Raw genomic sequence first — 26,054 nt, 5'->3', positions numbered from 1 at the left:
AGCCAAGGCATATTTAATTAATGTGTTTCTTTATAAAGACTCATTGCAGTAGGTAAGTTTTGAATAAAAGAGGAGATGTAATAAGAAATTGCTACTGGCAAAATCATTAAATAGCTACAGACTGCAAGATTAAAGTGTATTTTATAAAAATCCCAACTGTGGTCATTTGTCATGTTTAAAAATGCCCTGGGGTGCTTTTTAGAGGTGAATCAAAATAGTATGTAAATTTCTTCCTTAGTTTATATAAACTTAATTACATATTAGTAATACCCACTATAAGGACAAACTGTTTGCCAGAAGGTAAAAATGTTCCTAAAAGAATGGATGTTGTAACTTGCTGACAGTCTAACTAGTCAGCTTTGACATTATTATTTATAAAATGTCACATCTTCCTCTTTTGGTTCCGTGTTGTGTAGAGCACTGTCAGGTTCACAGTCAGTAACACTGAGAGGCATAACTTAAGTACCCTAGACAGAAGAATCATGCTGGGTGATGTCCTGCAGAGCCAGGTCAGGTCTGCTCCTGGCTCCAGCTGCCACCTCTCCTGGGGCTCTTCAGCCCACTCAGTCTGCCTCTCCCATGGGATCTTGTACCAAGCATTTTGCAGTAACTGAGGCACTCTTAGCATCTGTCACATGAGCAAACCACTGACTCAATGACTGCTATATGAGGTTTTGAGAATGTTTGAGGGGAAAAAAGTTGTAGCCTGCAAAACTACTCTCCTTGCTGAGGAAAAACTGTCTCAGACTGCCAGGAGGTGTTCACTCGAGCAAAGAAGTGGGGATCTGCCTGAGTCCCAAGAGCCTGGCAAGTAAGTCAAAGTTTGAGTATGTTGACTGTGATTCAGATTACCTGCTCTCATGTGGACATGCTTTGACAGCCTGCAGACAGATTTTTCTGGGCTCTTTGTGCTTTGGTGGGTCAGCACATACAAAGTCTAGAAACAATACCAAGAGGTACTTGTATGTTGATGGTAAATATCCAGATAGTTAATATGCCAACATGCCTGCTTATTTAAAGACAAAACATGGGAAAAAAGAAGATAAAAGTGGTGTTTACTGTTTTGGTCTTCTGCTGAAAGGCAAAAGACTCAAATGTTTGATTCTGGTCTGCTCTGAAATGCACATGTGTTTTTAAATCTTTTTTTGCTCCCCACGATAAGATTTCGCCCCTGCTGTCTTAAGTCCGTCTGTTCTGTCTGACCAGGACTCCAACCATTAGTGCATGACACAAGACATCAAGTGGTTACATTTTCAGGGCTTGTTTCAGCTCTCATCCATGAGGGTATCTGTTAATTATCCTGCATTTAAATGAATGCTGATTAGCTGTATCAAGAGAAGTCTGTCAAATGCAGAAGGCATACAATTATTAAAGTGCTAATGCAGCCCTGTCTTTGGGGGGAGGCCTCCACGATTTTATGATGTGGTTGTGATCAATGTCAACTCTAGTGTATGTGATTTTATGCAGCAGAACTGTGCAGAAATGGCACTTTTGCAGGATGATGCCCTTCAGTTGCTTGGGAGACCTGCAGCATCCCAGACCCCTCACTTGGGTGGCAGAGCCCCAAATGCACACTTTAGGGCTACTTGCAGAGATAAAAGTGAGATTTCTGACAGATGTACGTACAGACTGCCTGCCCTCACCTATACTGAGGTGAATTTATCATCACTAAAAGGTACCAGTTTTCTTTTTGAAGAAAAACTACTGGTCAGATAGTGATTGATATTCTAAAGCACCTTAAACACAGAGTTTCTGATGATCTTTGGAAGAACTAGGTCCATTCCCAGCCTTAATTTAAGGATTATTATAGTGCACTATGGAAGTGTTTTTGAATGGATACTTTATAGTATTATAAAATCTTGAGACATTTATATGGGTCTTTTCATATCAGTCCTTTTTCTTGCAGTTAGGCATGAACCATGGCTTTTTTTCCTTGGCATGCTGCAGAGTGGACAACAGAGCAGCACAGCAGAATCATAGGAACCTTAATGTAATTAAGCACAATGGTAACAATCTCTTCTGCCACATATTATTTAATTGTTGCTAAAGGATCTGCGTGACAATTTGTGCTATCTAGATCTCAAGTGAGAACATGATGGATTCATGAGTCCCCACAAAGCTGCTGTATTCTATGCACATATATTTTATTCACTCTAAGTATCAGGCTTTCCTCTCACACCAAAAACTCCTGATACCATATCTCTCTCTTTTTCCTGGCATATCTCTGGGGACATAAGTGCATTGGTGCTCAATTTGTGAAACGTCAAAAATCGATTAAATATAAGCCATAGTGTCTTAGCAACAAATTCTTGTTATTTGCTGTCATCTCCTGACAGTGATAGTCCAGCAGGAGCAGTAGGCAGGAGTGGTTTGTGTGGCTTGGAGTTTTCATGCCTGCCTTTAAATGCAGGGCTGACTGTGTTATTCCAGATCAACTCACCTCATGTCTACTCATACCCAGATAAATTCATTTTGAATGTGGTTATCCCAAAGGCTCCTTTTCCAGAGAGACTAAATAGCTTTCCTTCTTTCTAGTCCCCACATTGTTTGCATTTGCTTTGTTGATGCAGTTCAAACTTTTGAACTAAGAGCAGTGTTTCAAACTTTTAAACCTCTCCAGACTGTGTGCCCTGGCTACTTTTGAAGGATCTGCTGCCTTATGCCAAGGCGTTCTCAGTTGCAGTGGAGATTATCTGAGCCAGTCAGTCTGTGACTGAGTGGCAGATTTTACAAAAATGAGGAAATGCAGAGCTGTTCTAATGATTCACATAGTGACTAGATCATCTTGGTCTCTTACACATGAACTGAAGGACAAAAAGGAGAAAATTAATGAAAAACCAGCTGGCTTTCTGAGAGTGCTAGAAACCAGGTGAAGAAGGCATCAAGGTCAACATCCATTTAGTCCTGTAAATACCAACCTGCTTACTTGGAAGCAGTTAATTTAAAAGAAGAGGGAAAGATGAGGGAGGAGGTAGATTTAGGTTTTTGTTTATTGAATCTGAGAGTCTGGAGGAGCCACATGGGAGCACATCTTGTTCCCAGACCTTTGTGTACTCTGAATGCAGAGGTGAGTGCAGTGGAGTTTCCCAGTTCAGGGCTGGATCCAGGGCAAAGACTGTGCTCCTGGCTCTCAGGACAGGCTCCAGGGCTCTTCTGGAGGTGTTGCAATATTTTTCTTGGATAGGGGATTTAGAGTCCTTTGAATGATCTTGGGTTACAAGATAAGGAGGTAGGTGTTGTGCTTCACATGCCAAGCTGTTTTGATCAGTGTATTTTGCAAACCAAGAGAACCAAACCATGCAATTAGGATAGGCAGATCTTTCTGCACGCCTGAGAACAGCAGAGTGCTGTTCTCTACTGATTTGGTTGATAAAGACCTCCTCCATAAATGGTGAATGAACTGGTTTTTGTTTGTTTTGCCCAAGCCCAGAGGCAGGAAGCAGAGCTCTTCAACAGACAGCTCCGAGGATTTTGTCAGTCGTATCTGGTGATGGAAACTTCTCAAGTTGCTTCAGCACTGTGTATTAGGGTAAAAGGACTGTAATCCCAGTCCACCAGGAGTACTGGTTCATCAGCTGGAATATCCTGTTATTCTTGGCCCTCAGCCATGCTGCCAGAGCATTGCTCTGGGGATGATGTAGTGAGCGGTCCCAGCAAGTACAGCATGACCTCTCCAGGTACCTGGCTGTTCCCTGGGAGCTTTTGAAGCCCTAATGGTGTTTCTGACAAGGTCTCTGTTTTCTTGGCCAAGGAAAATTCCGAGACACGAGTTGGATTTAGAACAAGCTAAATATTTGTGTGCATTTAAAATACACTTGAAGGCCACCCAGACAATCTTAAATCTTCAAGTGCCAACTGCTGGCAATAGCAGGGATTAAGCAGAGAGCCAAGATTACCAGGGTTTACAGCTGTTGATGATCTCTTTCATGGTCCTGTGAGTTTCTGTAGGGCATGAAGTCCCAGGACAGCCTGACAAAGAGAAGAGACTTTGTCCCCTGTTATTCAGTTGTTGCTGGGGTTTTGTTGAATAATGTCACAGGAGGAGTGTTTCAGTGACTGGCAAGGAGTGATGGTCCAGACATTCAGATCAGGCAGAGTCTGTGTTTATCTGTCCAGGCACAGGGACCCACATGGGCCTGCACTCGCCTGCCTGCAGTGCTGGTGCTTGTGAAGAGCAGCACTCACTCCCCAGTGACACAGCCCCTGCAGAACCAAAGCCAATTAATGGTTTCTGTTCTTCCAGAGACACACAGTCTCTTTTCTGCAGCCTTTATCACCTATTTGGGTAAAAAACTAGGACTGTGAGAAGCTGTGTAGTTCCTCCTGCTGATGGATGTATGAGGTTGTACTGTTTTCCGTGGTGATACCCAATACCTGGCAGACCCAGGGAGCCATCTAGCTGTTGGGGAAAGAGCTGATGGCCAGAGTCATCTGAGCAGAAATGTTTCTGCCATTTTTCTCATTTTGCTCTTCTTCCTTCACTGCCAGGGCTCTGTTCCTACAGGGTTTAAGGACAAGACCTTTCTGCAGTCAGTGTGGACCCAAGTGTATGACAGACCAAAAATGGAGGGTCACTGAAGTTCATCCAGAAAACAAGTGCTGAGATGTGACTTCCTTTGATATAAACTTTTTTTTTTTTTTTTAACTATAATACAGAGTTCTGAAACTCGGGTCTAAATATTACTCCTTGAGTTCCATCGGGGTGGGTTTGTATGTGTGCAAACACACATGCATGTATGTGTACAGGAGCTGAGACAGGCCATCAAATATATGTGCAAAACAACAGTAACTTTGACACAAAAGGAAGAGGTTAGAAAAAATGAAAGGTGGTATGGAAAGCCCTGAGTGATCCCTTTCTGAGTTCTTGAATTTGACTAAAATAAGCCTGAGATGGATCTTGTGATACCTTTTATTTTGAGTGATGGGACAAATTGCCAAAAGCCATGGATCTGATGCCAAGCTGCTGGCTGTGCCTGCAGGAAGAGATGCATTGTGTTGTGGTGGGAGACAGAGCCAGGAGCATGTGGGGTCACTGCCTGGTACCCCTTGTGCCAGGGCCACCTCAGCAGCATGGGCTTTGAGCCCAGCCAAGGGTTGGCACACTGAGGTGCTGTGCACAGAAAACCACTTTTAGTGTCACTTTACAAATGCAGGCTTGTCAAGATATTTGAAAGGTAGAATAGATGCCCAGCTCTTTCTCTTGCATAAGCTGGCAGCTCAGCAAAGCCCTCTCCTTGGTTGTCTGTCCTAACTCCATTACCTCTCTGTGCCTCACTGTCATCTCAGTCTTTACTGTTTCTTCTCCTCAGCCTCAAATCCCATTCCCTCTGCATTGCCCCAGTTTAGATGATAATCTAAATCATGTCAATATGGGGGGAGAACCACCTGGGACCCCCACCCTTGATTTAGACTAAGCTTTGCATGGCTCTAATGCTGTCCCTCACCAAGATGCAGTTCCTGTGAGTTACTCCTCTGTGTTTTGTGCCAACTTTGTCCTGGGGTGGCTGTGTGGGACCTGGCAATTCTGTGCTTGTGTCTTTGGGGCAGACCCATCACAGCCTGAGTCCCATCTGTGCTGCTCACGTCACTGTTCTCTACCAGCCTGGCAGGGATTTTGTCACCTGGGTGTGAAGGCCAGCTTCTCCTGAGGGGGTGTGTCATTGGGTCCAAAGCCTCTGCAACTGGAAAAGTAATTAGTCATGTTCAGGAGGAATACAAAGAGAGTTTGTTCTCTGAAAGCTGTTTTGGGCAGCAACAAGATTATCACCTATGAAGAGGTTATTTGAAAAATCAGCAGGGAGGGTCACAAGTCTCTTGAAGATCTTCATCTTTTGAGGAGAAGTAGCTACTCCTGCTCGATATGTGCTTGGGCAGAGCTGCACAACTGTGCTGGAAAGTTGGGACTATTGAGGGGAGGCAGTGGGAATAGGAGGGCTGGCGTGCAGGGAAGATGAATGAATGTTGGTAATTCCTCACCAAAGGAGGATTGCTTGGGTGTAAAAACTGGGTCAGTTTTCACTGACCACTCTCAGGAAGAGACAGTGCAGGCAGAAACTGCAGGTGGCATAGGAACTCAGGCAACTTCTGCCACCCCCTCCCTCCCCTGTAACAGTGATGTTTTTATCTGAGGTATGGATATCAAACACTGCTCTACTTGCAGTGGAGTTAATTAACACAACCTGGAAGACATGGAAATTGGGAATCTAGTTGGTGCCAATCTGACAGTGTGGCCTTGTTCAGAGGAATTAAAAAGGCTGTAATGAAAGCACGAGTTTCTGCAGAAATTCACACATTTCTTGCTTCTATCTGTCAATGGCTGTTCTAACAAAGAACAAGAGACAAGGTGCCTCTGTCAGGTGTTCTGGATTGCAGAGTAACCCAAGCAAAGCTGCCAGCCCTGCCCACACAGCTCAGGCAGTGCTGCAGGGCTGGGAGCCTTTGCTCTGGGCCCTTGGGTGAGTGCCTGAGGCAGAACCACTGCCCCAGTGCCTGGCACTCACTGAGGGGCTTGGAGAGACCTTTTCCTTCCTGGCTTGGCAGCAGCCCACACTACTGTGCCTGGATGTTCATTCATGCCACTGAAAGCCTCAGGGAGTGGAGGGCTCTGCTTCTGAGGCATCCATGGTGGGTCTCCACGAGGGACCCTCCACCCACAGCTACTTTCTGAATTTGTTGAGTATCAGGGAGAGACCAGGGCACTGATTTTTACTGATTGTAAGAGAGAATTGCTTGTGCATTGTTTTTTTCCAGCATTTGCATGTTGTTAAATCTGTGCTGTGCCATTCCCTGGGAGCTGTGACTGGTACTCCCCTGAAATGGTTGTGTTTGAATGCTGTGTGATAAAAGGTTCAACATCTTCTAAAAATGACTCCTGTGGTATATTTAGAGCTCCTTGCAGCTCCTGTTAGCAGATCACATACAGTTTCCCAGAGCTTAGAAGTTATGACAAGATGACTGCCCCTTTAGTTGTGTGATTTACATGCCAGCATCTACAAAACCTGCTCCCTGGGGTGGAATGGGCATCTCATTTAAGCTAGTTCCTCAGGGCAGCTCAGGAGGTGATGGAAGCTGCTTGGTTGCTCCATTGGAACTTCCTCCTCTGCAGTTGCTAAGGTGGTGTTTGGGTTTTCCCTGGCACAGTCAGTGGCCTCAGTGAAATCCAGGTATATATTTTATAATGGAGCAGTACCTGGCCCTTGTGCTTGGTGGAAGGTGGGGGCTGGTATGTCTCTGTGTGAAAGCCCCAAGTCCTCACCTTCTCCCTCCTGAGCATTGATAGAAATCCTCTCTCCACATGTCAGACTGTGCACAATGTGGTTGTTAGCAGGGACCTCTGACTTCTTCTGTACTTGTGTGAGTGTATGAGTCAGGGGAGCCAAACTCTGAATCCAGCAGGGTGTGATTTGCTGGCACGACCTTCCCTGTTTTCATTGTGCCAGTCTAGATTGTCCTGACATTGAAAAGTGTTCATCCACACCACTGCATATTCTGAGGGGTGTGGTTAAAGTAAAATGCTCTTTAACTCAGTGGTGGTATTGATTCATTTTTGTTGTCTGGAGCCACTAGCAGGAGAAGGCTGTGGAGTAAAGACTTCTGTGTTTACATGTGTGATTATTGGAAATATGGGTCTGCAGGGATAGCTGTGAAAAGCCACAAAGTGCATAAAGTGAAAGTTGTGGGTGTTCAGTGAGACCAGGCATTTGCTCTGCACTTATTCTCCCCGAGATCATGGTAGACCCCATAAGCCCTAAATGCAGCAGGCATTTCAAAAACCTTGCACAGGAGCTAGGGAAATGAGAGGCCCAAGTACTTGTGGGTGGAAGTAAGTTTTTACTGTAGGAACAACAGATTGGGAAACTGCAGTCTTGTATTTTTGACAGCTGCAGTCTTCTTTTACATGGGTCAGGTGAATTCAAGTGTCAGGTGGTGAAACCCCCGGGAGATAAAGGACACTTTCTTATGGGTCATTTCCCCAGGTACAGGTGGGATCCATTTGAGGAGAAAAGTGGAGACAAAACCAGTGATTCATGTGCTGAGGCAGCTGCTATTTATTTTTAGATCGCAGAAAGAAAAAGATGGCATTTCTGATGTCAGAAAGACGATTCCATGAGAGCAGTCAGACTTACAGGAGTAAGTTAAAAATGCATATTTAGTAGCTCTTTTCTCCAGTACCCTCTGTGCTACAGATAAGACATAGGTCTGCTATTGGCAGGAAGAGCCTGACTGATAGGCTGTGATTGCTCTGAATAGTAATAATAGAGGTGATAATTGCAGCTAAGTTCTCACTCTGTTCCCTGCCTTCCCCCTCCATTGGGTAGTGACCTAGGGATGCTGGTGTATGTAGCAGTGAGGAGGAGCTGAGCCACATGAAGGCACAGAAAAGCAAAAAAGTGCTTTTTTTTAACCTTTTCAGACATTGGTAGTGGTGGTAATTGAATAACTCGACCAGCCTGATTTAGGAGTCTGGGATAAAAGGGCTGGTGCTGGAGGCTGCCAGAGCAGCAGGACAGTTTCCTTTGGAGGGTAGCTCAGTGGTCTGATGCTGGATAATCTCAGATTCTCCAACCCTCCCCAGTAACTGTGGAGCTACTATAACAGCCATCTGTAGTAATGGCTTAAAAACTGAGTTCAGCTTGGCTGAAAAGCCTTGTATTTTCTGTGGCATGGTATTGTAATGGATTGTAAATTATGCTCGTTCAGTTTCCCTCATTGACATATTGGGGCAATGAATTTGTAAATGAATACTACCCCTATCCTGCACCACTGATTTTTGTGCTTGGCTCACTCAGTTTGCTGTGTTCCAATTCCCATCCTTCTAAAAAACAGAAACAGATTTCTCACTTCCACCCAGGCCTGTTTTTGACCCCTGCTGATTTTCTCCTCCCCTCTCAGTTGCTTCCTTTCAGTAGCTCTCTGCCTGCTGGGTCAGTCAGTGTTCTGCTTACAAAAATAACCCTATCTGCTCCTGTTTGTACTTGATTTCACATCTGCACTGGGAAGGCAGGGCTGGGATTCTCCCAGGGGAAACAAGCCCTGTTAGCCTGTAAGGCCCACAGGAGCCTCTTTAACCACTGGCACAGCAGGAGCAGAGAGGGTGGCTCAGCTCTGCTTTTACTGAGCTCACTGTCCAGTCTCACCAGCAAACCTGCCTTTGACTGCAGGGCCCCAGAATGACAGGGCTGATCCCTGGACAGGGGTGAAGCAAGTCAGAGCATTTGCTCAGGGATCCTATAAAAACTTGCTTCCTCCTAGTACTTAGACAGCAGTTTGTGCTGTTTTTTTCTTTTTGCACTTAAACCTTCATGTGATTTGGAGGCTTTGGCCTCAGTTTGAAGCTTTCTGCATCAGCATAAAGTTGTTTGTGGCCTGTGCTGCTTGTGAACTGATTAGAAACTGGCTGCCCACAGCTCCTAGCAGGAAGGGAGGAGGGGGGTGCCTTGTCCCATCTGGGGGAATAGGAATAGGGAGCTTGGATGGCTTCTGCAGACTCCTGTGACCCAGTCAGCTGGTAGTGTTGGCCAGCAGCCACTGCACCAGCAGCATTTGCAAACCACATAGCTGCTGAGGCACTAGTGCTTGTGGCAGGCAGAAAGGAGCAGAGCCTTAGGAGCTGCATGGGGGAGCAGTGCTGAAGGTGCTCTGTCCACAAACAATCTGCTCTGACTGGCACAATTTGATTTCATCTTCATTAGATTATTTCAGTTAGCATTAAGCACAGCTGTAGGTATTTTTTTAGCTGGTATCTCCAGCAATTCAAAGGAGAGCAGTGACTGTTTGTGTGACATTGCTGCAACACTCCCTCCCTCCTAAAAATCCCAAACCAGCACAGGTGTGTGTTGTCTTCAGTCAAAACAGAATCAGCTCAGAGTTGGCTACTAAACCCTTTCCAGGCTCTGATGAACATAAGGGACATTTTGCTGGCTACCCTGGGATGAAGGACATGATTTTGATGTTAACTGTGTGCTTGCAGCCTGTGCATCTGAGAGTCAGCACAGAGGGCACCAGGGAGCAAGAGGTTGCAACCAAATGTTTTGTTTGAGGGCTGCCTTTCACAGGTCTTTCATTAGCTACAAAACATCTCTTTTCCTGCAGCTGGTCCTTTTACTCAGAAAAATCAAATGCAAAAAAAAAAACCAAAAAAAAAAAAAGGTGCACATTCTGCTTCATCTTTCTTCCCATTTTTTCTTTTTTTTGGGACTGTCTGGACCTTACAGGAGTTACCAGTTAGTGCTGGTACTGGTATCTGTGAGCAGTTGGGTTTTGTGATGAAAGGAGGACTGAAAAATTAGTGCCTGGACGTACAGCCTCAATTTTCATTTCATGGCTGTGTATCAAAAATAAACAGTGCCCAAATTTCTTCAGAGATGTGGGGTTTTCTTAGCATTAGTTGTGCTCTCCTGGGCTTCCAGCCAAGCCTGTGATTTTAAACTTATCACCAGGAAAAAAGGCAGGTTCCTAGCATGGAGGGGTTGACAGCAAGAGTCTGTGCATTTGTGGCTGTGCTTGCAAACTGTCTGCCTGACGTGCCTGAGAGACACACAGGCAGCTGAACTGCTCAGCACATGGCTAACATCAAATTAATGGCATTATTTCTGAAAGCAAATTCCTGCTGCAGCACAGTTACAGTCAGTGTTCACATTCATTGCTTTTGACAGCCTGATATAACATAATTTAATTTAAATGCCCACGTGAGACAGAAGCATAGGCATTTATTTAAAAAACAAAAATAAAAGCCCATTTTTTATATACATAAAATGTCTGCTCAAAGGAATAAATTAGCAGCCATACAGTGCAATTGATTTGCAAGAGCCCCTGGATTTCAGTGAAGAGCTCTTTTGAAAGATCAGTAGGGAAGACTGTAGCATGAGTGTTTTTGCCACTTAGGTGTTCAAACAAATGCTTGGTGTTAATTCCTTGTCAGGCTTTGATCAAGGGCTTGGTGGGGGCACTCAACTGACTTTGAGAGCAAGCTGGCCATGTATGTCCTTTGCCTTTGTCTTGTTAGGCAAATCCTGTAGGAGAATTTCAAATATAGGCCCTCTTTCCTAAGTTGCCATGGCTGCACAAAGCAGTGATATCCTTGTGCTGGCAAGGCCAGCAGCCAGAATCAGAAGGTTTTCTAAGTATTTGCTTCTTTGGTAGTTGCCTGACTGTTCTCATTGAGGTTCTCCTTGTTTGTTCAGCTCCACCTCCCAGGCTGCTCTTGGGGTTATGTTTGGCCATGTCACATAATTTAGGAACATACAGGTGCTGGACTGGCACTTCTGTAATAACTGGGGAGCCTCACCCAATGTGGGGGGGGAAGGGCTGTCTCTTGGTATCCAGCACAACCATTGAGATTTTAATTGCACCTTTCCAACAGCTGTAAAAGAAGGCAAGAAATTGTATGGGTGTTTTTCAAGGAGTGCCATACCAGCAGAGATAGATGGAGTTCCCTCTTCCCAACCATTTATGTCATGCCACGTGCTTTGGGCTGACTGCTTGGCTGTGCAATGAACTGTCACCAGCCTTCTAGAAAACTAACCAGGCTCATGCAGAACAGCTCTGTAAATCCTTTTAGGTCATCCTCCCCAATGCAGACCTTTGGGGTGAGATGCAACTGGCAAATTAAATCAGCATAAAAGTTTTGGGTTTTGCGTGGGATGGCCTAATACTGAGCAACTGTCAGATTGTTCAGGAGTTTAAATAAAAGTAATTAGTATCAGATGGAACTGGTTTTCAGGTAATGTGAATATTATTTTTAGCACACCACATTTACATGGTTAGCATCAGGCCCTATCCCTGGGTTAGACTGCCCAGCTGCAGTCACATACCCACTGGGTGTGTGCAGCCCATGGTGTGTAATGGCATCTGGGCCACACCTGAGGTGAACATTTGGTCTGTCTTGCAAGTTAGGGCCATTCTAATTTCTGCTTACTTTGCTCATTATTTATTTATTTATTCATTCTGTTTATTGTCATGGATTTATTAATTGTTATTAACTTCCTCTGTGTCCCTTTGCTATGGTATCTGAACACCTAGAGAGATCTGTGTCTCAAAGAGGACCAGGCTGATCCACTGGATCCTGCTGGGTGCTTAGGGCAAGCCATGGCTGAATGGTGCCATAACCCAAGATTCCTGCCTGCTTTCCCTTGAACTACTAAAAGACCTTTCTGCTTTTACATGGGACCAGATTGTTTTGGAGTTGACTTGTGAATATTCCCAGCCACCTGGAGTAATGCTGGTGTTGTCCTCTCTCCCTTACAACTGGCTGCACTGAAAAAGAGGCTGTGCTTTGTAAATGGTACTGGCAGAGATGGTTGCTCCTTAGCTCTTGTCCCAGCAGTTGTCCTTAGGTTAGGTGCTTGCTGGCAGGAGGCTGCTGGGATGTGTCACCTTAGGGCTGACTGTCTTGGTCAGGCAGTGAGTGTCCTCAAGGCCTTGAGTGCTTCTTGCAGGTGCTGTTTTATCTTTGAGACTCGTGCAAATATCAGGTGCAAACTGGATTTTTTTCCCCTGAGTAAGGAGTAAAACAATTGGGATATACAGAGCAGTCAGGGCTGGTTCTGTGCTTCCCGATGCTTTTCCTGGGAAAAGGAGCTTGGGTTTCTACCCACTCAGCTCCCTGTGCCATGACAGGCAGGAAAGCCTGGAGCCAGCATCCATATGGCTGATTCATGAAGTAAATGGAGAAAAGATGATATGAGGAATAATTTGGGTTAGATACAGAATTAGTAGGAGATTGTTCCTGTGAAGTATCCATCTCCTCCTCTGTGTCATCACCCTCAGCCTTGTTCTCCTAGGTGTCCCAGCTGCTCACTACAGTGCACTGAGGAGATCAGCCCTAGAGCTCTGACCTTGGTGCTTGGCACAACCTTAGATAATTTCATTTGGTTTTCATCCTGTAACCTTGTGTCCAAACTGCACACAATAATCTATTCCACAGCAGTTATGCTCTGCTGCTCTTGCTTACAGAGATTTAGCACTTTGTATGTAATGGGGACTGCCTTTCCCTAGGTGGATGTTTTCTTCTCTGTACATCTCTCATCTGTTCTCTGCGTGATATAATTGATTCCCAGTGTTTTCCTTGCAAATTTTTGCTGGACCCTACTTTGGGAAATGGGAGAGAAGGTCTCTGGCTGTCAGTGACATGCTGATATACCAAAATGAGATGCTCAGTTTGATGTCTGAAATCACCAGCACATCCTGTAAAATGTGATGACTCAGGCCCCAGCGAGCACTCGGTCTGATCACCTGATTTACTCAGTGTCAAAGTTGTTGCTGGTTAGAGCCAGGTAGAAACAAGCTCTTGCATTTGGTTTACAGTGGGTAAGTGAGAAGCTGTGTCCAAAACCCAGACCTTAAATGATACCCCAGGAGCACAAAGAATGCTGTTTAAGTGCCATCTTTTATATTTGTGGCCTTTTTATTTTCCCGTTAGGAAGTGAATTTCTGCTGTGCAAGGGTTTAAAGATAAATTGGCAAGTTACATTTGGACCCTGCTTTTTCCTGTGGTGTAACTCATTTTTGCAATCCTTTATTTTCAGTGTGTGAGAAGTGATTATAGCTTTGTGTCTAATCTTTGTGTACAGTAATTTTTCATGCCAACGTGTGCATTATGATCTCTGTCACAGACAATAAAGCAAAGCTGTTGACAAACTATCTGCAGCAATAATGAAAAGGGTGGGGTTTTACAGTCTGCATTGATTCAGCAACACTATGCTTTTGGAGTAGTCTGTTCTGAAATGTGAATGTATCATAATCAAATTCAAATCAATTGTTCCCACATTTAGCTTTGAAGGACGCATGGAAAAATATCTGCTTTTTGTAATAAGTTTAACATAACAGTCTGATCTCTTCATTAATGGTTTCCTACCCAAGATTACATTTTCAAAGCCATATGCAATCATTTAATTGTGTGCCTCCTTATTAATATTAAACACAATTAGTCCTACTATGAAAATGCACCCCTTGCAGTAAATGCTGCCTCCACACAGAGTATCCCAATGTGAGAGCAGCTCTCCAGCATTTGGAGTCCCTTGGCACAGATTGTCAGAGCTGTTACTGTGCCTGTGTTGCCTCTGAAATGTGGAGTGGCTGTTTCATTTGACTGTGTCTGGCTTTTTCAGCCACCCGCTGGCATCCGCTGGCATCCTCTGGAGATTTTACTTTGTGATTAAATAGTAATGAAAGAGCTTGACTCTTTGAGAATAAGTTAAAAAATAACAGTAATATCACGAGCATGATGTGGGCTGGGTGTTAAAAGCTCTGTTATTTGTTTGTATTTACTCAGCCCTTGAGGATTGGAGAGAAAAGCTCCCATAATGTGCTGTCAGAGAATGTGTCTGCTCAGGAGATAAGCTACTGTCTGCTTTAGCAAGCAGCAGATTAGAAAATGGCTTTCACAGCTACTGCTTCAGCCTCCCTGGAAGCAGAGCCAGGTTGGAAGGCCAGGAAAGCCCCATTGCTCAGTGTGGGATTTTCTGCTTCACCAGGAGCAGTGCAAGGTGCTGATGTGGGGCCCCTGTCAGTGCACTTCACTCCTGCATGGGCCACTCTTGGCCTTCAGGGTCCTCCTGCAGCCCTTGGTGCTGGTGTGGCAGTGCCAGCACAGAGTCCCTGGCTGGGGGTACCCACAGCCTGGCCTCTGTGATGCAGGGTGTTTCCTAGAAAGCACAGAAACAGTAATTATTAGTGTACATGCCCATATATTTATATTTTGGTAGAAATAAACATGCAATGTATCTATAAGAAATAATATTGTGAAGTTGAACACAAAGTGGTGCCACTGACCAACCTCAGCTTTCATTTCCCCAGCCCCAGAGTGAGTTGCTGTTGGATTTAGAGCTGTCGTCTTGACTCAAAAACCTTGGTATTTGATTTGGAAAAAAACAACTGAACCTACAGCTACATGGAATTTGCCCATCTGTAGCCATTGCCAGTGTCTGTCTAGAGCTACTTGTGCTTCCTAAAGCCTTTCATGGCTTGTCACAGGAGCTGAACAATATTTAAAGCCATGTTAGATTATGGGTTTTCTAAGCAATATTAACCTGTCAAGGTAAAGACTTGGAATCTTGCAGTTGCTTGACAAGCTGCATTATTTGTCCTGTAATGTTAATTTGTGCTGAGGCTCTGCAGTGAGGTGTACTTAGTGTAAGAAACCTGGCTTTTACCATCCCCTAAGGCTAAATGAAAATGGCCCCTTGATCAGTTTTTGTTAGAACTCTTGATTAGTCTCTTCTGGCTTAATTCACTGTCCTGCCAAACGCTGAATTTAAACTTTCTCATGAGTTTTTGTTTTCAGAAAGGCTGATAATACCAGTAGCAGAAGGGAGATAGATGGATAGATGCTGAGGTGGACTGTCATGGTCTCTCCTTGTCTGAAAGAGAGAGGCTTTGTTTGTAAGGGTGAGCAGGATGGTTTTGTGCACAGAGATGCTCACGGTGACTGGTCTGTGAAGGTTATTTCAATGCAATCATGCTTGTAAAGTTTACTCTAGCTTCTATCCAGTATTTAGTTTGTTAAGGTGTTGACACAATTTTGCTGACATTCTTCTTAAGTGGATTATGCTCACAGCCAGTTTTCAAAGCAAACAGATGGCTCTTCAAACGGAGCATTGCACACAGATTTTTTTTTTAAATGGTGTCTCTAGGATTGTGACAGCTCTGTCAGAGAGGGCTACTTTGTCGTTAATTTTCTCATGACAGATGATTCAAAATAATTTTTGCTTCTTCGTATAGCTCAAACGAACCAGCTGTTTAAAAACAAAAATCACAAGGAGACTTAGACATAAATCAGTTGGTCTGTACATGAATGGAATGGCACTATTTTGATAAGTCCACTTCTGTTTTTAGATCACTGTAAAATAAGAATGCCTTCAAAATATTGGAAGTGTGTTCAGGAGGCGTGTGTTTCTTCTTGGAAGCCTGAAGGCATGTTGTGCATTGCCTCAGACAAAATCTGTAATCTGAATTGCCTGTTTACTCAAATGTGAAATCAGAATATGTATAAGGAGAGAGGGTGGCTTGGCACTTTCACGTGGGGTGTGAAGTCCCTTGGCTTCTGCAGACTTCAGGTGAGAGTCTTGGCAGGGCAGACTCAGGCTGCTGTCCCCCAGGCAGTGCATCTAATCCCAAACAGCATCTGTCCATGTGTGTCTCAGTGCCTGGACAAACACAGTTTGTGGGACACCCTGAGAAACATTTCCAGGCTTTGACTTCGCCCTGAAAGGGGTTGCTTCTTACACTGAGGGGATTTTTCTGTTCTTGGACATGTACACACAGTGCCAGGTTTTGGCTTGGAGAAGTTAAGGCTGCAAAGCATGGTCACACTGATTTTTCCCTGTTTGATGGAGAAGTCTTTAGTGTCTTTGATCCTGTGTGCATAAGAAGTAGCAGCCAAGGGGTATTTCATCCTAAACCCAAACTATTCAAAACTTCATTTGTGCAGTTTGAAGAGATGGAAGGTGTATTGAGGAGATACATTGAGGACCCTTTCTGATAACGTTATCATGTTGCTAGTGATAGGTACTTTGTTTATGTGCCAGTGTTGTCTCTGTCACTGCACCCTGCCACTCTTCCTGTGCCATTTGCAGACAGGGAGGGGGACACCAAGGTGGGCCGGGTGCTCCAGGCAGCCCTGGGGCTCTTGAATTTCTGCCTACTGTCTTTAACCATAAGCAAAACCTCTGACATAAAAGTAAGTTCAGAGCAATGAAAAATATCTGCTGCATAATTTATTCTTGTTTTGTTTTTTCACATCATGCCTGCTGACTGGATCCCAAGCTCTTTGTCTGTGTATTCCCAGAACTGTCATGCTGCTGAGACACAAATCCCTTCAAAAGAGCTCCATAGCAAATAGCACAGAGCTGCTCACACAGTCCCAGTGCTTTTTGTTATTCTCACACTGAGTTGTATTCCCAGCATCTGGATGGTGATTTGCATCGTTCAGCAGGGACAAATTTGTGACACCAGGAGATGAGGCAATCGTGTTCTCAGGCACAGGCTGTCGTCCCTGGATGACGTGGTGTCCCACGGGGTGTTTACCAGTGCTGCAGCCTTGCAAGCCACCATTGTTTCTTGGTTGTGAACATTGTGTACAGGGCTTCAGACCCTGTGAGTCCAGTGCCAGGCACTGGCAAAAAGGGAACTGTGCTCATCACTGTAGGATAAATCCTCCCTCTTAGCTCTGGGGAAAGGGAGAGCAGAGATGCTCCTACTGCTGGAAGGTGTCACACTGTGACTCATCCAACACATCTGATTGATTGGTTTGGAGAACCCAAGGAGGGGCAGGTGATCAGACACTCCTCCAGTGAGCCCAAGGTCCTGCTGAAGTGTCTCTTGTGTCCTATGAGGCCATCAAAGTGATTTGCAGGTGATCAGGATGGGTGGCAGGGATCTGAGTGTGACATTTCAGTCAGGTATTCCTGACTGAAGGAGGTATTCCTTAGGAGTGTAACCAGCTGCAGCATGTGCTGTACTTCAAGCTGTACTTGGGGTGACATTAGGAGAAGAGGAGCTCAAGTTCTTACTGATGCTGAGTTTTAATAACCAGATGCATCTCCTGGCTTTTATTTATTTGTATCCTGTAGCTCCAGAATCTTGTCGCTTCACGGCACTTGAGATATCAATGTTGCATAAATATTCATTTTGCCATTTCTGAACCCCAACTCCTTAATACAAACTTCATGTAACACATTTTTCCTGATTGTTACAAATTGGATTGATATCCTGTGAGTCACTTCAGTTTACAGGCTCTGAGAAGATACAGAAGCAGTTTGTTCATGAAGTCTCATTCCCATTTGCCTTCTTGAAGGTCCCAAACAAAATGGTTCAGAAGGGTTCACTGGAGTGCTATGGGATGATGTGTTTCATACGGGCACAACTTGGCCTGCTCTGCTTAAGGAGGGCCCAAGGCTGGCTATCAAATCCAGGTGGAAGGAGGGGTGGGTTATCAGGGTTTCTCAGTCCTTTGCCATGGCAGATCTGATGCCAGGGAGCAGGGAGGGAACAGTGGCTTGGGGAGAGGGGTGCCATGTGCCATCACTGCCCTGGCCCTGGCAGGACCTTGCTGTTGACTGTGGAAGAGGAAATGCCTTCTTCTGCAGCCTCCTTCTTTTCAGGCTGAAATTACCTCCCAAGGCTGGTTACATGGAAGTGGGAGAGGTCTGGTGCCTGTCCCACCCTGTCCAGTGCTGGCTGCTGCCTTCCTCACTGTGCTGGCACCAAGCTGCAGGAGAAGCTTCAGTCCCATTTCCAGGGGGCAGAGATGATTTGAGATGGGACCTGGGACCTGTAGGGACACAGGAGCAGCATTGCTGCTTTTGCTCCTGAGCGATGTGTGCAATCCCTGACTCTCTCCTGCATGTCTGTGCATCCCCAGGGCCAAGGAGATCTCCTGAAGAACGCCAAGAACGAAGCCCTGGAGAACATGAAGCAGATCCAGCTGGCGTGCCTGTCGTGTGGACTGAGCAAAACTGGGAGCGGGCAGGCAGATGCCAAGGCAAAACGGTGCCTGGAGGCAATACAGGAGAAGGATACTGGAGATGAGAATGGGAGGCTGTGAGGAGAGGCAGAGCCGTCACATTTGTCACAGATTTCAATAAGTCTAAACTATTTTTTTAAAGCGTTAAAAAATCACACAGGAGTGCCCTCTACAGGGTGTGATAGTATTAAAATCCTCACAATGTCAGTATTTTAATGCAGGTAATTTATCCAAGCTAAGCTCTGGTGGTGAGATTTCTAATGAAGCCAAGCTGTCTGTATGCAAGTGCGTGTGTGTGCGCGCACATGCAAATCCTGTCGACACCCTTTCATGCATTGCATTAGCCATTTGCTAATTTATTCCTTTGTCATCTTTGAATAGGCTTGTTCATTCTGAAGATCAAAACAAATTGAGAGCACTTGTGTCAGTTTTGGGCTTTACTTTACTCTCCAGCTTTTTTCATTTTACTTCTAGGTTATATTACTGTTACGCTGTTTAAACAAACAGACAAACCACAACAAATTTCACTGACAGCTGTTTTTGTGAGGACAAAGCTGGTGGTTCGCTGCAGACCCTGAAGGTGATTTTTAGTGAACAATTACAGCCAAGTAAACAGGATATGAAATTATCAGAGTAGCTAAGTAGATTATCAGTAGATTTGAGGTGTATTTTTTGCTGAGTTTAGCTGAGGGTACACCCAGACAACACGTACTAATGTAAGAACTAGCTAATTTAGTTTATTCCAGCAAAACATTGCTACCTTGTAGATCTGCAAGACAGCTACAGTCTTTGCTGATAGGCATTAACTTGAGTAGTAATGACCATAGCTAGTCAGCCCTGTAATTATGGGGAGAGCTGTGAATACCTTTGGTGGCCATGAACGCTGAAGGTGACCTTCAGGCTGCTCTGAAACAGCCAGTGGTGCCAGTATTAAAAGGAAGGTTTTCAGATTTCACAAAATGTGAGCCTTAGTGCAAGATGTGTGAGAGGTCAGGCCTTGCTTGCCACCTTCTGCAGGGATGTTGGAGCCAGCTGGATGAAGCAAGCAGGCTCTGGCCTAATGTTTTTTGTGGTTAAAATCATGCTGTGCTAGAGATTTAAAAGCAGGGCTGAAGAACTGCTACAGGTATAGTGTAGAGAAATAGCCTGGGGAAAAACAGGGTGCCAGCATTTTTGTGCAGCAGCTACAAATATCCTAACACATGTCATGTGTTTGGGGAAGTTCTGAGAATTGGCTGCCTCTTTGTGCTGCTGTGGAAAGGAGACAGAGAATGTCCTGGAGCATCCTCAGCATCCTCGTCCCTCCCAATGTCCGGCCCACGTGTGCTCACAACATTCATTTCAATTGTTTAAGTACTGTGCTTGAGTGGAATATTTGTGTTATCTTTAACAGGACTAAGTGTTTTATGGTTATAAAAAGACTATATTTATTTAAAGCATTGCTTTTATTTTTAAAAGCTACTTTTTAAATTAATTTGATTAACAAATATGCTAATTTTCTGAACTTAACAAAAAGTAATTGCTGAAAGTTTGATCATCGGAAAATCTTATATAGCTATTGTGTTAAGTTATTTTTGACTTCTTAATAACACTATTATGTTCATGTTGCACATTACTGAGAGAGTAAAGCTATGAAACAACTTTGACCCATGAATTTGCAGTGATTTTACGTGATCCTGGATAAAGCTGGGTTAGAGTGGTAAGTTGCTTGAGAGAAGGTCCTGCTCTAACAGCAGCTGTGTTATTGCAAAGGTTATAACTCAGGTGCCTTAAATACCATTTCAGTAAAACTTGAAATGCTTGTTCAGATCCAGCCCTAAACGCTCTGCTTCATCTCTCCATTAGATTATGAGTGTGTGTTCAGACTTCACTGAGATATCTGGAGAAGTGTCTTTTGTGTTTCAGGCAAGGCATAAAGCCCACATCAGTGGTCTAAGTGTGCATTTTCATGTTTTCCCCTCTCGGGTTATGTTTGTATAAAAACAACACTTGGCCTTCACTACTCACAGTTAGGGATGATGGAAACTGTTACCCCAGCATCCTCAGCTGCAAAGGATCAGCCTTTCAAAAGCATCCCTCTCAGAAGGGAGAGGTTGCTCCAGGAAGGGTGAGTGCCTTGCTTCATTTAAATCTAGAAATATCTTGATTTTTTCAATCTAAAAGGATGTCCTAATGTCTGTACAGGAGCTGCTGGCAAAATACCTTCTCTGATGTTAGGAACAAATGAACATGAAATTGCAGGGAGAAGGGCTTCTTTCTGTGCTCACCTGTAGAGGGGGTACTGCATGGCTCTCCCTCTGGATGCATTAGGAGAACCCAGAGTGGCTGGATGGAAATTCCATAGCATGCACACACACCTTTCATACCATGCTTAGCATTCATGTCATGTCCTGTGCCAAGGCCACACATTCTGTGCCACGATACAGGAGCAGAGAACTTGGGGCACCCTGGATTGCCCCAGGCAGCTGGGACTATTTGTGGTGCTGGCACCCAGAACCCCACAGCTGGAGCAGCTCCACCCTTCCTCCTGCACCAAGAGAGAGGCTGGAAGCAAAAGCTCATCCCACCTTCTGAGCTCCTTTGAAATCACTGGGAATAGAAGTGAATGATCAAGTGCCAGTTGGTGTAATAAAAATTCAGCCTTGAAGGAGAACACATGGAAAAATCATATCCAGCATCAGCAGCAAACACACACAGGGGACTGAGTGCCTGGCCTTTTTGGGAAGTGTTTCATGGTGTGCCTGGCTTCTTGCAGTGGAACAGCAGCCTTCTCTGGGCCCTCTGCTGGTACGATTTGCCTGATGTCCCGCATGAATGGGTGGGTATTATCTGTATCACTTCTGTCAGGAAGGTGTTACAGGCATTTGCAGTTGCTTACAGTGTAGTTTAACAGCTAGAAATCAGAGAAGCTCTCAGGGACTGGTGTGGGGAGCTGTCTGTCAGAAGAGAGCACAGGAGTGAATCTACCCGAGTTCTCTCTGCCACTGAGTCCTCCATCTTTACAGTATTTGTTTTCTCTCGGTCATTCTCTCAACTGTAAGGTAAGACTGATGATGTTTTCCTTCCCAGGCAAAGATTAATTACACATTTATGGAAAACCTTTGAGTTTGTTCTTGCTCTCAGGAGGACAACCAGGCACTGTAACACCAGTGTGTGCCAAATCCTTCCACTGCTGGTGAGCACAGGTGAGGCAGCACAGGTGGGAAGGGCTGAGCCACCACACAATCACCACTCCCAGGGGCCTCAGTTCCTCCAGGGATCAGGGATGTCTTGTCCACATGCTTGTGTGTCTGACCCCTACCAAATTTCACCTTTGGTGGTGTGTGGCAGAAGGGCAGCCACCTCACAGGTGTTAATTTCCTGTTGTTTCCCAGGCAGGGATGGGGCAGGCAGCTCAGAGAGGCCCCAGCATGGGGCACAGGGCTGCAGTGTGACCTGTACATGTGAGGGGGACACTGGGGGCCGTGAGAAAAAGATGGATGCAGAGGTTTCACTTGGATTTGGCTGCTTATATACATGCATGAAGGAATCCAGCCATGAAGCATGGGAAGAAGCTGAATTAGTCCAGCTGTTCACAGACCTGATTAGTCTTAAATCAGCAGGAATAGCTTTTACCAAATTTCATGTGCTGACATGACCAGTAGGACTTGACCCCTTTCCCCTCCCTTTCCTGTATTCAGCATGACTTAAAGCACCAGGCTGTTCCGCTGCTTTCTGTATCATTTTTCATGTATTTAGTTCTCTGTTTTTAAAGGGATAATGCAGCTTCCCAGTGCAAAGAAGGTGAAAGTTTTGTTCCTCTTTCTGAGATTCATCTCCCAAAATAGATTATCAGATAATTGCATGCATAGAGAGCGCTTTCCTGTAGGATATGCCATCTCTCCCATCTCCCTGTTCAGTCTAAGACATTAGGTCATACCCTTCTTGGCATCAGTCCCACTCCTACCGGGTTAGACTGCAGCCTCAGGCAGAGGAATAACTCAGGAAGCTTCAGGAGAAAAGGTGAGGGGGTCACAGGAGCGGTGTCTTCAGGTCTCCACCCCTTGCTGTGGGGCTGAGCATGGTGGCCCTGGCTCATACACATTCAATAAAACCAGGATTTGGTTCTTTTTGGCCCCTCTCCCTGCCCTAGGTAGGCATGGAAATCCATCATTACCATAACATTGTGCCAGTGGAGCTGTCTCCAGATTGCCACACCAAGCAAAGGGCAGCTGGGGAGTGCTGCTGGGATGTGTTTCATGGGTCCAAAGCCTGAGTGCTCTTTGAGACTGTTCTGGCACAGTCCTGGCAGGTTGCCTTTGCACAGTCTCAGGCTGAGCAGTCTTGCATTTGCTTTCCAGGCCGAGTCCCTGAAAAAATGTTTCCTTTTGGAAGTGATGTTGAGGGTTTTTTGAGTTCAGTAACCAAGATGTGACCGACCCAGCCAGAAATGTGATGCAAGTTCTGTCTCACCAGCTGTTTCTCTGCAACAGAGAGTACTGTGTGAACATGGCCCTGATCAAGCAGGTCATGTTTTAAATGAGGATGTTACACTCTCCCTGATTATTTGAAACACTTTATGAATAAATTACTTTTGCAGAAAACACTCATGGAGTAATTCCAAAAAAACATGCAGACAACAAATTCTCAGCAGACAAATCTTGAGCAGGAGACAGTGTTGTGTTTGACAGCTGTTTGCTGTGCACAGTCCACACCACCCTCCTCTGGGAACTGGAAGAAAAATGAATGGTTCCAAAGGCAAGTTTGAGTTATTGGTGATGTTAGAAGTTTTTTCCCTGTTAAGTTTCACAGCAGAGACTCATTCATTTAGAAAGACATGAATATAGTAGAATTGGGAAGCAAATGTGATACTTGAGGGAAAAGTGTGCTTGGAGAGGAGGTGGCATGTTGAGTGTGGGGCTGTGCATGGGGGAGCATTTGTGTGGATTTGGGTGTGAAAATTAACTGAATAATATTAATTAATGATATGTATGGGAAAGAAGCTTAGGCCTGGTGAGGAATTTTTATGGCGTAGCTTTACACCATGGGACCTCTGGATCCCAGCTGTATAGCAAGGAAAATACAGCTCATGTGTCCCAAGTTCCTCATGGAGCAGATAGCTCTAAGCACTGCCTTTTTTTCTGATAGGTGAACAGACCACAGACAGTACTCTGAGCCATGTCCTGGAGAGGCTCAGCTGCATCCCTGTGTGGTACCCTCCAACCACTGAGAGCTCTTCAAGAGGGGGCCAAGGGCTCCTGCTCAGAGAAACTGCACAAACAGCAGCATCTCAGCATGACGGGGAGAGCAGGGGGGTTTAGGCTACCCTGTAGCTGGTGGGGATTCAGGTTACCCTGCAGACTTAGGGGCAGATGTTTTCATGTGGCTGCTGTTTGCAAAGAACAGTTTTGTCATAATGAATGATTGACTCATGAAATGAATTTGCACATCTGCAGAAGCAAAGGACAGGGGGAATGGGTGGCTTTCAGTCCCCCAGCCCTTGTGCTCACTGTCCCAGGCACTGGGGCCTGAGGTGGACTGTGGCTCTGCCATGGGGGGACCAGCTGAGAGAACCCCCTGTAGTAAGTGGCATATACTCCTGTCCCAAGCAGGAGTCACAGAGAAAGTCACAGGGAGGAAATGGAGACCTGTCAGGAAGCTAAAGTGCCACATCTTGTGTTGTGTGGTACTAACATTGCAGCCTGGCCTGATGGGAACATGATGATAATCTGCAAGGCACTGCAGTAGGCACAAGGACAGTTTCCAGAAATTTGAGAGGTCAGCACTGGGGATCATGTGGTGTCCCTGCTTTCCCACATAACATGTTTCAGCCCCCACAGTGAGACAAATTAACCTTTTCACTTGGACTGGCAATGCTTTTCTAGCATATCATGAATCCTCTATTTCCTACTTCACTGAAAACAGTTGCACCTTCTCCTGGGAAAGGGAAATTGATTGTAAGGAGTTCAAAGAACAAAAGCTGAGCAGGTGGCTTTCTAGATTATACCGTTTTCTTGGCAAGAGCTGCTTCTCTGAGCAATGTGCCTGCCTGCAAAAGAGAAACACCGAGAGCACTCTAATTCCCTGGGACAGGAGCAGCAGCAGCTGGAGAGTGAAGGCTCTGCAGAGTGAAGCTGAAAGGATGAATCTGTTTAACTGCACATCCCATTAAAACCGGCGGCTGGACAGAAAATTGCCTCTAACGACATCCAGAACGGCTGAGACGTCAGGCAGGGATTTAGGGCGGTTGCCTGTGTGATTATGTCTGCCAGAGAGACTCAGTGTGGAGCTCAGCCCTGCCAGGGCTCCTGCCAGGGTGCAGGGTCAGCCCTGGAGCACGGGCAGAGAAGGGCAGCGAGGCCTGGCACGAGCCCTGCTGAGCGCTGGGGGGGATGTACGGGCACGGGGGCGATGCCAGAGCGGGTGAGCAGCCTCTGAGCTCGCACTGTACTTTAGCAAGGGAATGTCTTCATCTTGGAAAAGGCACCTCAGTCCTGTGAGGTCCCTGCTGAATGCTTGGTTTGTGCCAGGTGGCAGTGGAATAGGCCATAAAAGCACCATTTCTGTAGTGCCCATTCAAGGAAGGGAGAGTTATGTCCTCTTTTCCTGGAAGAGCTCCTGTGGGACTCCTGGACTCCTGTGGCTGGGACTGTCATTATTTTACTGTTTATTATTTTAGCAGTATTGTACCCTGCCATGTTTCTGCTTCCTGAATCCATCAGGTGGGGCAGCTTGTGCTCCCTGGACACATGAGGAACATGGAGATTGTGCAGAGTTTGGCTGATGGGAACCAAACTTCTCCCCAGGAAGGAAGTGCAGCTTTTTGCCTTTCCCATGCAGCCCTGTCCTCTGTGAACTTCCAAGTCCAATATAAAGTTTTAACTGCAGGGTTAAGCTTTACTTTAAGACAGATGATGGAGAGATGGTGAGGGATAAAGGTAATTGATGACATCAGTCTGTCTTTCAAATACATGTTGTTTTGTGAGTGGTTGGACAGAAACTTCTGAAAGCAGAATTTAAACAGGCATAGGATTAGCCAAGGTTAGTAAGGATTTCTGCCTGGTAGCCTAAATCTAATGTCTTTCACTTAGTAATCCTTCTTTCAGGTCAATGAATCTTCTTTTAAGAAGGACAAAATATAAGAGAGTTCAAGACATTCACTTACCATGTGAAAGGGATTTAGAGCTGTCTCCAGCATCTAAGCTGTTTCCACCATTTAAGGGAATCTATGCTGTTTTCTCAGAGGAAGCCACAGAGACATCTCCTCTTGTGCTCCGCTGATGCACATACAGAGAGTTGCCCAAAAATGCTTCAGTTACAGAATTGTCCTGGTCCCTTCATATAGTGGTATCTGAGCTCATCCTTTGGGATGAAATCACATACTTTTTGTTCCTCAGAGATTGTTCTGTGTGGAAACCCCAGTCTGCATAGCCTGAGCACAGGCTGCAGGTCAGCAAACTCCCTGTGGACCAAGGACTGCCCTTTGCCTCAGTGGAACTGCCCATGTGTCACACTGATGGTGGGAGTTTTGTGCTGAAGGGGAGCGCAGAAGACCAAAGGTTTCCTGCAGCTGATGCACATTCCCATTGTGGGTAGGACATCCCTGCAAAGG

The 26,054-nt window shown here is 45.4% G+C and overlaps 1 protein-coding gene across 1 annotated transcript in view; it reads left to right on the top strand.

The window, feature by feature from the left end:
* Nucleotides 1-20,109, top strand: part of PLCL1 (phospholipase C like 1 (inactive)) — a 180,777-nt gene extending 160,668 nt beyond the window's left edge. The window contains exon 6 of the mRNA XM_059853356.1: nt 18,362-20,109. Within this exon, the coding sequence (XP_059709339.1) occupies nt 18,362-18,544 (183 nt within the window). The 3' untranslated portion in view covers nt 18,545-20,109. The remainder of the gene's footprint in view (nt 1-18,361) is intronic.
* Nucleotides 20,110-26,054: the final 5,945 nt, after the last annotated feature.

The sequence above is a fragment of the Haemorhous mexicanus genome, chromosome 8 (genome assembly GCF_027477595.1).
Source record: "Haemorhous mexicanus isolate bHaeMex1 chromosome 8, bHaeMex1.pri, whole genome shotgun sequence".
NCBI classification, from domain to species: domain Eukaryota; kingdom Metazoa; phylum Chordata; class Aves; order Passeriformes; family Fringillidae; genus Haemorhous; species Haemorhous mexicanus.
Note: the sequence above shows the minus strand (reverse complement) of the source record. Positions and strands in the feature narration are given on the sequence as shown.